This window comes from Myodes glareolus, chromosome 9, assembly GCF_982192425.1.
Source record: "Myodes glareolus chromosome 9, mMyoGla1.1, whole genome shotgun sequence".
In the NCBI taxonomy this organism is placed as follows: domain Eukaryota; kingdom Metazoa; phylum Chordata; class Mammalia; order Rodentia; family Cricetidae; genus Myodes; species Myodes glareolus.
The window spans coordinates 94952299-94966091 of record NC_142034.1 but is presented as its reverse complement, the minus strand read 5'-3'; the positions used below and the strand labels follow the sequence as shown (position 1 = coordinate 94966091).

Sequence of the window (13793 nt, the reverse complement as noted above, 5' to 3'; positions counted from 1 at the left end):
TAACAGGAGAACTCTAGAGACCTAGACTCTGGGCTGCTGGATACAGGCTTAACAGGACCGGTTTTGAAGTAGGAGAGGATGGTGTCATTCCTCACCTAAGGGTCTTCTGGAACGGGCCCTGCCCCTCAACTGAAGACTCAGAAAAGACACAGGCGCCAGAGTCCAAGGCAAGGCCTGTTTAATTTGAGGGTGCGCACGTGCGCTATGGCTTATGAGGCAGACTGCGGTGCCAATAAGTGAGTCTGGGCGTTGAAAGCACTGAGGAAAGGGCAGAGGGTGGGTGCCAGGTCGGCAGAAGGCAAGGGCCAGGCCCACCATCTCCAGGGTCCGAGCTGCAGAGCAGGACAGGGGTGGGTGGTCCGGAGCTCCCCTCTCGCGCAGCAGTCAGGGAACCTCCATCCCCGGGTCCCTCAGAGAGCCGAGGCATTGCATTCCAGAACCCGGCACGTGGGAGGCAGCGCAGGGGTAGCCAGGCGGAGGAGAGCCGCCTGGCCTAGGGACCATCCCTCACTAGGGAAGTTCCTACAGACACAGCTGGCCCTGTGGGCCGGCCCCTGGCTATCTGTCCCCTGGAGTCCCTGGTCTCTGCTCAGGATGGCGCTGCTGACAGGGTGGGTAAGAAAGGGTTTGCAGAGAAAGGTTTGTTTTATTGCAATTATTTAGAGAGTGAGTCCCGAGGGGGTGGGGGAGGGGGCTCCACTATTAACTAGAAACATATGTGGAGCTGGAGACCTTTTAGGAAAAAAAGCGAAAACATGAATTCCTTTCAGTCGGCAGGCCTGAGGCAAACAGCAAAGGCCCTTGGCAAACCACCATTCATAGCTCCTCCCTCTCTCACTGTGTCTCTGTCTCTCTGTCAGTCTTTCTGCCTGTCTGTCTGTTTCTGTCTCTGTCTCTCTCACACATCTCTGGGTTTCTCTCTTCCCTCATCTCGCTATGACATCCGCAGCACCCAGTGGACAAGACAAGGGGTCATGGGGTCATGGGTGTTTTCTGGGCAGCATGATAGCCACCCTCCAGTCTGCTGAGCTTGGGGAGCTCTGGAGAGGCCAAAGGTCCGTGCAGGAAGAGGCCCCGGGCTCCCGGATAGGCAGAGAGGGGCTCAGAAGTTGCTGAAGATCTCTCGCTTCCGGTTCCAGTCCATTTGTGGTGCCCGCTTGTTGACCCGGGTAGCTCGAGCCTTCTCCTTGGCCTCGGCTGCTGTGGGACTCAGGTGGAGGCCACTCTCCTGGAAGGGGTCTCGCTTCCAGGCATTGCCATCCTGGGTACAAATAAGGTGCAGACAGTGAGCCATATCCCTGGCAGCTGCCTCCCCAAGAACTTACACCAGAGGCCACCTCAAGGCCTAGGACAGCCAGCCCAGGAGGGTTCTTGGAAACAGTTCCACTGTCCTGGTAGGTATTTCCACAGAGATTAACTCCTAAGCCTCTGAAACCCTACGTGTGAACACCACAGCAGAATTACCTCATTGTCCTTCTCCGAGCCTGGCAGGTCGCTTCGGGATGAGCACACGGAGCCACCGTTGAGCTGGGTAGGAAACCAAGGGTAGGTTGTGGTTTTAGCCTCCCCATCCTGGTACACCTAGATCTTCACACACGCTCACATGCACACGCCCTCCTGCACACACATCAGCACAGCTGCATCTCATCTGTCCCTTGTTCAGCAGTGAGCATCACACGTCTCTCACTGCCTGGGCCAGAGCGGAACTGGCGCCTAGCAGTGAACAGATGAGCCCGATCTGGCCGGCCCTCATAGGGAAGAGCAGCTGTGGCAATGGGAGTTAGCTACGTGAGTGTCACCTGATGTCAAGCTAGGGCCAGCGTCCCAGGAAGGTCAGAACGAAGACGACTCAGTAGTCACATAGGAACAAAGCGTGGAAGGGTGGCCTAGGCCCCAGGTGCCCTCCCACCCTGAGTGAGCCCCAGTGCTGACCCCATATAGGATCCACAGTGGGTGTTTGTTTTGAGACAAAGTCTCTATGTAGCCCTGGCTGTCCTGGAACTTGCCATGTAGAACAGGCTGACCTCAAAACTCGCAAATGCAGGGATTAATGGTATATACCATCATGCCTGGCTAGCACAGTGGGTATTTTTGAGGTGACCAGTCAGATAGGTTTCACAACTGTACATCCTCAAGGGCAGAGGTCTCTAGGAGACACAACCTCTATCATGTCTGGGGACGCGGAGGTAACAGCCCACCCTCTCACCTGGGCAGGACTGGTCCCGTTTGTGACTGGTGATGGCAGTGGACCTGTGGGGACAGCATGTTAGTGACTGCACTGAGCCTGCCCTGTGCCCCTAAGGTAGTAGCCTACCTTCCACATGCTCCTCAGTGGGTATGACCCGCAACCGCTTGAAGTGTTCATCAGTCTCTGGATCTACCACCAGCAACCGGGCCTCATCCTCCCGGGCCTTGATTCTGGCAACAACTTCAGCATGGCGCAGCCCCTCCACATTCTGCCCATTCACCTGCCACCACCCACACAGGGTCAGAAAGGCCTGAGGGGCCCAGTCGGCCCAATGCCACCCAGCCAGGTGTGCCATCAAATATTCATCGAAGCCACCACCAGCCGAGGCAGCAAGAGGAGTGCCAGCTCAAGTTCCCTGTATCTCCCCTCCTCCTGCAGGGACCCAGAGCCCAGACGTGGACACTCAGGGACACAAATACACAGCAACCCAGGGTACCTCAATGAGCCGGTCCTGGGCACGGAGGCCAGAGTGGGAAGCAGGCGAGCCCGGGTCCACAGAGCGGATGTATTGACCAGGGCGGGACTTGTCACTATGCAGGTTGAACCCATAGCCCTGGGGTCCCTTTCGCAAGTGGCAGAGCCGGGGACGCAGCTCTCTCGGGGGCCCATTGACATCCTGTAGACATAGGAGAAGACATCAGGCTCTGCCCCAGCCTCCCAGCCCTGTGCTCTCGGGAACCAGCCCCAGGTTTCATTGACAAATATTCTATGTGCCCCATGACTGAGGAGCTTAGTAAAGCTGCCTGTAACATGGGTTTAGTTGTGTGGGGGGGGGGGTTAGTGACAAAGCCTGTTCCCAAACATGTAAACCTCTAATGAGATGGCTGCTGGCAGAAACTATAGAAGAATTCACAGAGGTCACACAGCACAGCTTGAGGAACCAGATGGGATAACAGCCCCCATCACAGGCCGGAGCAAGATTGTGCCTTCAGGCTTCACCTCCCCCTCCTCCTCTTCCTCCCTTCCCTAGGGCTGGTGCCTTGGAGGCCTGAGAAGCTTTGTTTTCTCCCGAAGGCCTCCAAGAGTCTCCCAGGGCTGTGTGGCAGCTGCTTGCTTTTGAATTCCAACACTAACTGGAACCACTGCCCCCACCTCATGGGCCCGGAAAGAAGAGGCTTCAAGTAGATGCTGTGAGGACAACTCCTAGACTACAATGCTTCCTAGCCCACAACACGGAAGGGCTCATGGTACCCACGGGGAGCCCCCACCACTGCCCCAGGCTGCCTTGTTTTACCTCTGGCATCCTGCAGTAGATCTCTGGGCCAGCAAGCTATCAGGCAGGGGCCAGCCTTTTGACCCCCTACCCCAGCCAGGGGCCAAGCCAGAGACAGTTGCTGAATGGCCAGCGGCTGCCAGTGCCCAATTACACAGGGCCAGTGACCGGGGTGGGCAGGCAGGTGGCAGCTCAGGTTTCTGGGTGTGTGTGCAGGTGACAATGTGCTGGCTGGGGGTACTTCCCTCCCTGTCCACTACTACCCCTGCCCCTGCTGTCTAAGAGACCACAGAGCAGGGTCCTTAGGGTCTCAAGGCAGAGTTATAAATCTCAGGCACCTGTCTCCCCCAACCCAGAATACCTCTGACTATTCCAGCTGCCACTATACCTCCCTGTTTAGTGTTTTGGTGAGAAGGTCCCACGTTGTAACCCAGGCTAGCCTCAAACTCAAAGTCACCTTTATTGCCAGAATTACAGGCATATGCCACCATGCCTAGCTCCAAACCCTAAATGTGGTGTTAGCCATGTTCATGGGTAGCAGCCAGCCACAGGAGTAAGTACATCTTTCCATGCAGGGCCACTTTTAGCTTTAGGATTCTGGGATGTCTCCTCAACCTAGATACCCCCTTTTTGTCTAGCCTGCACTCAGGACCCTTTCCTTGACCCCAAAGCCCAGCTGGATTCTCCTGTGACCCCTTGATGCACAGCCACCATCTGCCTCATTACACCCAAGAATTACAGAGGTTAAATGTTCTCCAGTCCCCCTGGGGCTCGGCGGGACAATCTTGGCTGAATTCAGGGTTATAAGGCCTCCGAGATTTACAGAGCCCCGCTGCATAGATCTGTCAGCAGACACAGCTGAAGGTACAAGTACAAGGGCTTTGGTGCAAGGCCCTGATGGCCCCTGACAGAGGACCTGTCAAAGCACCCTGGGACAGCCAGAGACTAGTTCACAGGGGAGAGAGACTGAAGCGGAGAGCGTCAACACAGTGCGAGGGACTGTGTGGCCACTCCTGGAACAATGACATGTCCTAGGAGGCAGGCCCACATCATGTGGCCAGAGAGACAAGACATCCAAGCTTACACTCATAAACAAGCAACACGGACACACACAGCCACCCACACATGCAAGTTTATGCCATGGCACTGGTCCCTGTGGCCTCTTCCCACGGCCTCTGTGGTAGCCTACAAGGCAGGGTTTCTTGGGGCTCCCCAATGGGAAGTAGGTCTTGGCAAGCTATTGTGACCATGAAACTAGGGGCTGTTCTGACCAAACCCCCAGCCGCAAGTCAGACCAGTCCCCTCTCAGCACAGGCTGAAAGATCCCTAAACCGTCTCTGGCCACAAGCAGAGTCTAAATAGTGCCAGGCCTGGCATAAGACCCTCAAGTACAGGGACTGCAACACACCCTCAAGCCCGTGGGGTAGAGGGGGGCAAGCAAGTGGGGGTAGGGTGCCCCCACGAGCAGTGGGAGGGGTGCATTGCTGGAATTCTTCCTCCCAGCCCTAGCTGTGAGCACACTTCCTGCCTTCTTCAGACAGGCCCTCTGGCTCCCACGGGCTCTGAGACACAGAGCCATAGAGCTGGGCAAGCCCCAGTACCCCTGCTGAGCCTATAGCAAAACAAAGGCTGATATGGGGGTGCCCTAGGAGCCAGGCTCTGCCCCCCCACCAGATAATGACTCACCAGCCCCAGTAGAGAAAGGCCCCCATTGTTGCTTGGGGTCCGTCCTGCAGGCACAAACATCCCCAAGTTCCCTGTCCCTTCCCAGAGACTGAGCTAAGGCTGGGGTCCCGACAGTTCGGCTCTGCCCCCACTCCACCTGACCTGACCTGAACAAGCCCCCGATGGAGGTTCTGTGGAGATGCTCCTGGGGCTGAGGCAGGCAGCATGGTATTCTTGGAGCGAGCCATGAGCGGTGAGCTAGGAATGGCAAGCCGCAGGTGACCCAGCCTGGAGTGGCCCGAGCTCTTGGGCCAGCCGAGACTGCCACCCTACTTATCTACCTCCCGCTGTGGCCCAGGTTCCCTGGGGATGGGTGGGGACATAGGGGCTGACTCACTTTGGGTAGCAGGGTGGTTACTGAACCCCCTCCCCTGTCCGGCGCCCCCCACACCCAGCTGGGTTTCCGTCCCAAGAAAGGAAGGAAGGAAGCTGCTGGGAGGCCCTGCCCTGCTCCAGGACCCAGGGCAGTGGAGACAGGGAATCAAGGGAGGGGACCTTGGCTAGAGAACAGAAGACAGTGGCTGGGGGAGGGAAAAGAGGACAGAAGGAACCAGAGGAGACCCAAAAGCTTGGCTGCTGTCATTTTGCTCCACAGCATCCTATACCGCGAACTCCCCACCTGTAGAGTTACACCATCCCCGACTCGGTCCCCAAGTCCTCCAGGAGGTACAGACACCGTAGGACCGAAGGGGTGGAAAGGCATGGTCTATCACTACCTCCCTATCCCTGGCACTACTAGCTGCTAGGTCTGTTTGGGGGCTGTCCCTGTCATCACTGCTAGAATCAGCTCACTGCAGCTGCAGCCACCCCCAGCCCTGAATGGCCTGGGCTGAGTCACCACTGACTAGGCCTTCCCGCCCCCAAAGGGAGGGGCAGACCATATCAGTATTCTCCGCTGTCTCACCTCCCCTATCCTGCAGGCGGGACAAGAGACACAAGTTCAGGGTGGATGAGAAAGCCCCAACCTCCAATGGAAGCCCCTAGTGGGCACCCCGCCACCGCAGAGCAGAGGTATACATACTTCACCAGTCTGTCCAGTCCCCAATCCCCCCATCATCTGAGGCTCCCACACCCAGCCTAAGGCAGGCTATCTTAAGCCTGGTTTGTAGAAGTCATAAGAGGCTCCCCTTTCTCGTCCACGGGAAGACTGTCCCTTGGGCTCCGATACCTCCTAGAGTCCTTGTCCCTAGATCTGACCCATCTACAATGGGACAGGCCCATTGTACCCCCTTTTGTTCCTCTAAAAATACGCCCAGAGGAAGCCCCCTCCTAAGGCTTCCTGCAGCCCCTCCAAGCCTGAAATAGCAATGGCAGGGAAGGACCCACCCACAGTCAAGGGGCCTGGGCCACCCCATCTCCAGATAAGGTCCCAGGGTGGATTTTTCCACAGGAAGGTGAACAGGGCTGTTTGCATCTAAATGAATGGACATGGGGGAGGAGGGATCTTCTTCCTAAGAAGGAGAAATGGGTGCTTGGGAAAAAGGGAGGCTCTTAGTCCTCAGACAGAGGAAGGTGGGCCTGGCACCATCTTGTTCCCTCAAGATTCCTTCTAAAGACTCCTGATCTTAAACAGCCAGAGGGCAGAATCCAGATGCCAGGGGTTGGCCCTCAGGTCTCTAAGAAAGAAAAGAACCAACAGGCTCAAAGCAGACACCTTTGCCCAGGTTGGCCTTGTCACTGGGATATCATCTCCCAACCTCCAGACAGGTCCCACAGGGATCAGCACAGACCCGACCAGCTAAAGTAGGAGACACTGGGGAAGCCTCCAGCCACCCTCAGCCAATGGCTCTCAGAGCTGGATGTGGGGATTAAAAGACATAAGAGACAGTAACACCAGGCCCTCCAAGAAGCAGAACAAACAGCCTCAGGCCCTTCCTCCTGCCCCAGGTCCTGCCTAGGTAGCTACTGGGAAGGAGGAACAGATCTTCCCCTGTTTCTTCCAGGTCACCTATCCTGGAAGGAGACAAGGGGGAGGTGCTACCCAGGACAGCACATAGGGGTTTCCTAGGGGAGGGAAGTCAAGGAAAAGACCCCTTATAAGGACCCACACACAGCTCCCCTGGGTGCCAGCTCCTGTCCTCGGTCCCATTTCCCTGGAACCCTCCATCCCACTATAGCAGGATCTAATCCATCCAAGGCCTTCAGAGCACATGAATGGCTTAGACAGAGACATGGACAGAGCCCAGGACAACAGATATCTAACAGACACTCGGTGCCTTAGTGTCCCAGCAGCCCCGCCCAAGGCCCCTCAGTCAATGGAACCTGAAGTAGAGGGAACAAAGACAGAAAGAGTAGCCACAGCGGTCACCAAGGGCATAGAGTGGGGCTGTTGCGGTAGGGAAAGGGCGCTGCTGGGATGATCAAAGGTGATCAAAGTGAAAATTTTATCGGAGGCAGTGATGGCAGTTCTGGAAAAGGCTCATTGTCCCCCCACACACAGCCCACCATACCTTCTGGCCAGTGTCCGAGCCAAGGCTGCCCGAGCGTGCCCAGTCATGCTTTGGTTCCCAGGGGTTGTGGACTGGTGGAAGGCCTCGATGGGCCATCTCCTCGGTGCAGGTCAGCTGCCGTCTGCTGAGCTCCTCATCCGTCTCCTTGTCCACCACGAGCAGCCGAGTCTGCCCCTCCACAGCCTTGATCCTCTGGACCACCTGGAATGGGTGGGTAGCAGGACCAGCTCAGCTGCCAACACCGGGGGCAGCACACGGATGAAAGGGCACCACTCCCGGCTAGGCACCGCTCACAGACAGCAGGCCAGGGGTGGGTAGCTGGACTGAGAGGCCGGCGAGCTCCACCCCCCACCCCCAGTTTCCAGTAGCTCCCTCCCCTCTGCTCCCTGGAGCTAGGGCCCGGGCTGCAAGGACTTCAGGATCCTCTTGTGGCCTTGCATTCAGCTCAGGTAAGGACAGGAAGGAGCAGCCAGGAGCAGCCCGACGGGAGAGTCAGAAACTGTTCAGGTGAGCTTCAGGGTTTGAGTCTAGTCTATGCATATGTGTGTGCTTATCTGTGTGTGCTTTGGGGTGTATGCATGTGTGTGTGTGTGTGCGTGCGTGTGTGTGTTTAAGATGTCTTTTGGTCTAGGTGTAGGAGAGAGTTGGTCCCAATGTGAGTATTTGGGTCGATTTCTTTCTCTGAGATGCAGTGTGACTCTAACACCCAGCAAGATCTCAAACTCCAATTTGCCTCCAGACCAGGACCAGAAACCGTTCCTGTTGGACCTGCAAAAAAGGAAGACCTCAGGCTTATACCTAGGGTGCTTCAGGGAAGCAAGATTCGGCTCCAGCAGGTGAGGCGAACAGTAGCAGGTACAGCAGGGGAAGAGGTGTGACTTTACAGCCATCTGTGTGTCTGGATGGGTGTCTGTGAAGTGCGGAGAGCCTTTGGGCCACCATGGATCGTGCAGGATGTTAACATGAGTTCAAAGGGAGACATGCCAACTGGACATCTGAGGGCAGGAAGTGTTAACAACCAGCACCCCCCGCAGTCTGGGGGGGGTGAGAAGACAGGATCCCCATCATTATTTCACTTAGTGTCTGCTATCACGGATAGGAAGGTCAGACCCACATCCATCTTCACCTGTTCCGTCAGGGATCATCGTCTCTCCCCACGACCAACAGAGCAGAAGGATCCCAGCACCCTGACACTTCTGGCATGAGAACCAAGCCAGTCACCCACTATCCGTCAGTAAAATGGAGTCATGGTTTTACTTCCTATCTTCCTGAGCAGTAGGAGGTGCCTAACGTGGCTCCATGCGACAGTTTTTAGAGACTAGCACCCCAGAAACCTGGTGTAAAACAGGTGGATTCCGGGAACTGCTAGAGGCAGGTGACACCAACTCTGCCGGCCTCTCCCTTGCCTTGTGTGCCAACCTTTGGGCTCTACTCCCATCTCTTTGGCACACCACCAAATCCAGTGGTCACTGTAGGTAGAAAGCAGGCCTGGTGGAGGAGAGAGGAATTCAACTTGTGGCCCAGCAAGAACCACCCTGCTTTCTCCAGGCCCACAAGTAAGTCATGGACATGCTTGGTGCTGGGGGATCCAAAACAGAAATGGTGGAGGGAAGCTGGACCCTTGCCAAGGTCTGAGGTGCGTCTACCCCTCAGTGGGATACAGACACCCCAGGGGTAAAACCTGCAGAGAAAACAGCCTTCTTTTAGCTTCCCGAGGCAAGAGCTGGAGAGTGACCTTTACAGAGCCAGGCAGCCTCTCAGGAGGAGGCTCTTTCAGAGACCAAAGAATACGCTGCCCCTAGAGCTGACTCGGCCAGACATACTGGTCCATGAGAAGTACTAGTATAACCAGGCATGCAGACACACATACACACACACACACACACACAGCCGGCACACATGCTTGAAGTGTCCACGCAACCCTAGACACACATTCCAACACTGACACAAGTATGCTTTCACCCTCTCCTGGAACAGTTGGGTAGTGTGCTCATATGGATGACCCCAGAGAGACCTGCAAGCACACACACGTACTCACACACTGACAGAAAAGCATCTGTACCACAAGGCCACAAGGTGCCTTAGCCACCTCCTCCCCCTCCATGGCACACAGAGGCCAAAACTAGCAGAAGCAGCCAGGGCCCTGGCCAGAGTAGCCGCAGTGCGGCCCCTCCCTACCAGGATGTCCTCCCTCCCCCGCTAGTGCAGGACCGAGCTTCCTCACCAGGAGGCCAGCTGGCGGGCCACGTCCCACACCTCGACACCGAGCCCAAGCAGGCCCCTGTGCGACCCTTGCCGAGTCCCACTATGTAGCACGCAAAAGGGGGGGTCGTTGGCATCTCAGCCGGCGCTGCAGGGACGCGCCCCCAGGAGGGAGCCGGGGGCGGGGCGCAGCGCGGGGACCCACCTGGTGATGCGTCTCGCCCTCTACGTTGACGCCGTTGACCTCAACCAGGCGGTCCCCGGCGCGCAGCGCGGCGGCCTCGGCTGGGGAGCCTGGCTCCACGCGCCGGATGAACTGGCCGCGGCGGCCCTTCTCGCCATGCAGGTGGAAGCCGTAGCCTTGCTCGCCGCGTACCAGGCGACACAGACGGGGCCGCAGCGACTCCGGCGCGGCCATGGCACCCGCTGCCCCCTGGCTGGCCGCGACTGGCCACGGCTCCCAGCCACCCGCAGGCTGGAGCGCGGAGGCGGCGGAGGCGAGGGTGGGAGAGCGGGCAGCGGCCTCGGTGGCTCCCGCTCAGCTCGCGTCGCCTCGGGCTCCGGCTTCAGCTCTGGCCCTGGCCCCTGCTCCTGCTGCAGCGCCGCCCCCGCGCCCGCCCCTTCCCCGCCCTCCTGGCTGCCCCCGCCCTAGCCCAAGCCCCGCTAGCTAGGCCCCTGCCTCCGCGCCCAGAAACCCTGGAGGAGCGTGGAGTGAGGATGGCACGGTCAGGCAATCCCCCGGAGTCCCTGGGACTCCTGTTTCATCCCATTCCGGCCACGCTCCGGAGCGCCAGCACCTCTGCCTTCTGTTCCAGGAATCACTCTTTCAGACACCTGCGTACCCTACTCTGAGAGAGGTTCCTGAAATGGGGAGCGCAGAGAAAGGATCTAGTCAGAGACCAGAGGGAAGGAACAGGGGCCACCGCGTCTTCCTCGGAATGCACCCTCTACCCTCCCGGACTTCTGCCTGCTCCATCTTTGCCCTCTGAATCTAGATCCCCGAAGTTGTCCCGGCCCAACTCAGGGTGCAACAGGCAGAAATAAGACTTTAAAGAGACGTGAGAGTAACCTAGGTCCTCAGGGCCAGTGACTAGGTGACCCCCTGTCCCTCCCAGGAAGTGTTTGTCCACTAAACATCCTGTCTCTATAGTCCTGCCTTTCGGGAACATGAGTTTATCTGGCAGAGATGGGAGGGTATTTGCCGCCTTCCTCTTGACCCGGCGTGAACTGTGCTGAGAATGGACTTTGGCGGTGATCAGCTGCCCCACGTTAAGCCTTGTAGGTCTCCCATCCCCGTCCCCAGGCCTAGAGTCTCCCAGACACTCTTTGACGATTGCATAAGTTCCCAGCTACCCCTGCAGACAATAGTCCCTCAGATAATCGCTTATGCATTCCCATATAGTTTCCCCAAAGCAACCCTAGAGGAAACAGGCCATTTCACAGATCAGGAAATTGAGGCCTGAAGAAGGGAGGTTCTGCACCTCTGCCAGGGCCCAGTACTGTGAGGCTGCGCTTTGACCTTGAAGTATCTCCTCAGGCATAGAAAACAGCTGAGATCTAGGCTCACCCACAGCCTGCTTCTCCCCAGCCCACTGCTCCTCACTTACCTGGTGCTCCCGGGTCAGGTACAGCCAGCTCAAACAATTCCCCATGTGGATAGAAGACGCAGCTCTAGCTCAGGGTTCCCTTCTCCCTCTCTTCTCTCCAGAGTCCTTAGCTAGGGAGAGCCCTTGGCTCTTCACTTCCACCCAAGCACCAGGACCCGCCTCTGAGTGTAGCATCCTAGGCAGCAGCCCCTTGGGTACCCACACCCTAGTGGCTGCCCCTGAAAGGCACTTAGGCTGAGGATGCATTGTTGCTCCCCGCCCCCCACCCTCTGCAGATTCTAGCGGATGCCGCCATAGGCTCTGGCCTGGCTGGCCATCTCCATCTGCCTGCCTATCCGGATTTGCCCGTCTGTTTTAGGACTGGTTTCTGTGGACACAGCCTAATGCTGCTACCCACGAGATTGTTAGGTAATGTGTAGAAACCTTGTGCTCACTGCATTTCCCGCCTCTGTGGAAGCTGGAAGTTATCCCGCAGCAACCAGCAACATCCCCGACCTCTGACCGCAGCTTTGTGGTCACACTAAAGGGACTGGCAAGATGGGAGCTCTCCAAGCCAGGACTTGAGGAAGACTGGTGACTTCTTCTCACCTCAACCTTGGACCCTCATTGGCTTTCTGTCGAGGACTCAGCCTATGAATGAAGATGGGATGAGAACAAAACCGGACCAGGAACATACGGTCCCGGAGGGGACACCACACTGTAGTCACAGAGAAGTACCAAAGAAGCTCCCACTGCCAAAGGGCTGAAAAGTCCCGAGGAAGGTGACGGTAACAAGCCAGCAGCAAGCCTGGGCCAGCAGTGCAGAACAAGAAGGGGAAAGAGGCAGCCAGAGGCAGCGCCTCTGCAATCCCAACACTCCAGAGGCTGAAGCAAGATGATGACAAATTTGTAGCTAGTCTGGATATCATGTGTCAAAAACAAGGACAAACCATGGGCCTGGAGAGATGGCTCAACCTTTAAGAGGACCAGGATTTGATTCCCAGCACCCACATGGCAGTTTAGAACCATCTGGAAGGATCCGATGCCATCCTCTGGTGGTGCACAGACATTTAAAAAAAAAGTACATGCCACTACCACCACATGGCAACAAATTATATAAATAGCTCAGTTTTTGGAGACAGTGTTTCTCTATGTAGCCCTGGAACTTACTCTGTAGGCTAGGCTGGCCTCAAACTCACAGAGATCCGCCTGCCTCTGCCTCCCCAGTGCTGGGATTAAAGTTGTGCGCCACCATTGCCCAACAACAAATCTTTTAAAATGAACAAACAAAATCTTTTGAAAGCTATCATCTTTTTTAAAAAAATGGAACTTTGGGGCTAGAAATATGTCTCGGCAGTTAAGAGCCCTTAGAGCATGTATTGTTCTTACGAGGGACCTGGGGTCTGACTTCCAGAACCCAAATGTCAACTCACAACCATTCATAATATCAGTCTTGGGGGTCCCAGCACCTCCCAACAAGTGGAACATAAATATACATGGAAGCCAAACACTCATACACATAAAAACAAATAATTCTTAAAAAAAAAACTTAAATACTTTGAATTAGGCTGAAAATTCCTACTGAGGTAGAAAGCCAAGGTACTGGGTAGGAAGGAAGCTGAGGTATTGAGGTAGGATGCTGAGATACCAAGGTAGGAAGTCAAGGTACTGAGGTAGGATGCTGAGGTACTGAGGTAGGAAGACAAGGTACTGAGTTAGGATGCTGAGGTACTGAGGTAGGATGCTTAGGTACTGAGGTAGGAATCTGAGGTAATGAACTACGAAGATGAGGTACTGAGGTAGGAAACTGAGGTACTGAGGTAGGAAACTGAGGTACTGAGGTAGGAAACTGAGGTACTGAGGTAGGAAGATGAGGTAATAAGGTAGGAAGCCAAGCCACTGAGGTAGGGTTGTCATGAGTTAGAGGCCAGCCTAAGCTACAGGAGGACCCTGTCTCAAAAACACAAAGACAGGAATGTAGCTCGGCTGGAGAGGGCTTGCTTGACATGCAGGAAGCCCTAAGTCGGATCTCTACCACCCCACAAACCTAGTGTGACTCTGGGAGATGAAGTCAGGAGGATGAGACGTTCAAGACCATTTTCAACTTCTTAGTGACTCTGAGGCCAGCCTAGGCTACATGAGAATCTGATTCGTGAAAAAAATAAAATAGGAGCCAAAGAGGTGACTCGGTGATTAAGACCACTGTTGTCATGGAGGACCCGGGTTTGGTTCCCGCCTCTGCATGTAGCCCACAGTTATAGCTCCAGCTCTAAGGGATTCAACGCCCTCTCCTGGCCTTTGCACCCCCTCACAGATACATATGCCTAATCAAAACACACACACCCTGCAAATCAAACTGGGCAAGAAAA

General features: G+C 56.0%; 1 protein-coding gene across 2 annotated transcripts; it reads right to left on the bottom strand.

Annotated features, from left to right (window-relative positions):
* Positions 1 to 161: 161 nt before the first annotated feature.
* Nherf2 (NHERF family PDZ scaffold protein 2) lies at positions 162 to 10400 on the bottom strand. 2 transcript variants are annotated; one of them, XM_085694727.2, is made up of 7 exons: positions 10044 to 10400; positions 7637 to 7837; positions 2685 to 2864; positions 2315 to 2468; positions 2207 to 2250; positions 1465 to 1527; positions 162 to 1261 (listed from the first exon to the last, which is right to left on the bottom strand). In XM_085694727.2, the coding sequence occupies exons 1-7, from the start codon at positions 10254 to 10256 to the stop codon at positions 1103 to 1105; spliced, it is 1014 nt and encodes a 337-aa protein (XP_085550853.1). In that variant the 5' UTR covers positions 10257 to 10400; the 3' UTR covers positions 162 to 1102. The 2 variants fall into 2 exon arrangements, with proteins under 2 accessions (XP_085550853.1, XP_048292194.1); XM_048436237.3 differs by lacking the exons at positions 7637 to 7837; positions 10044 to 10400 and adding an exon at positions 5294 to 5484.
* Between the last annotated feature and the right edge of the window lie 3393 nt (positions 10401 to 13793).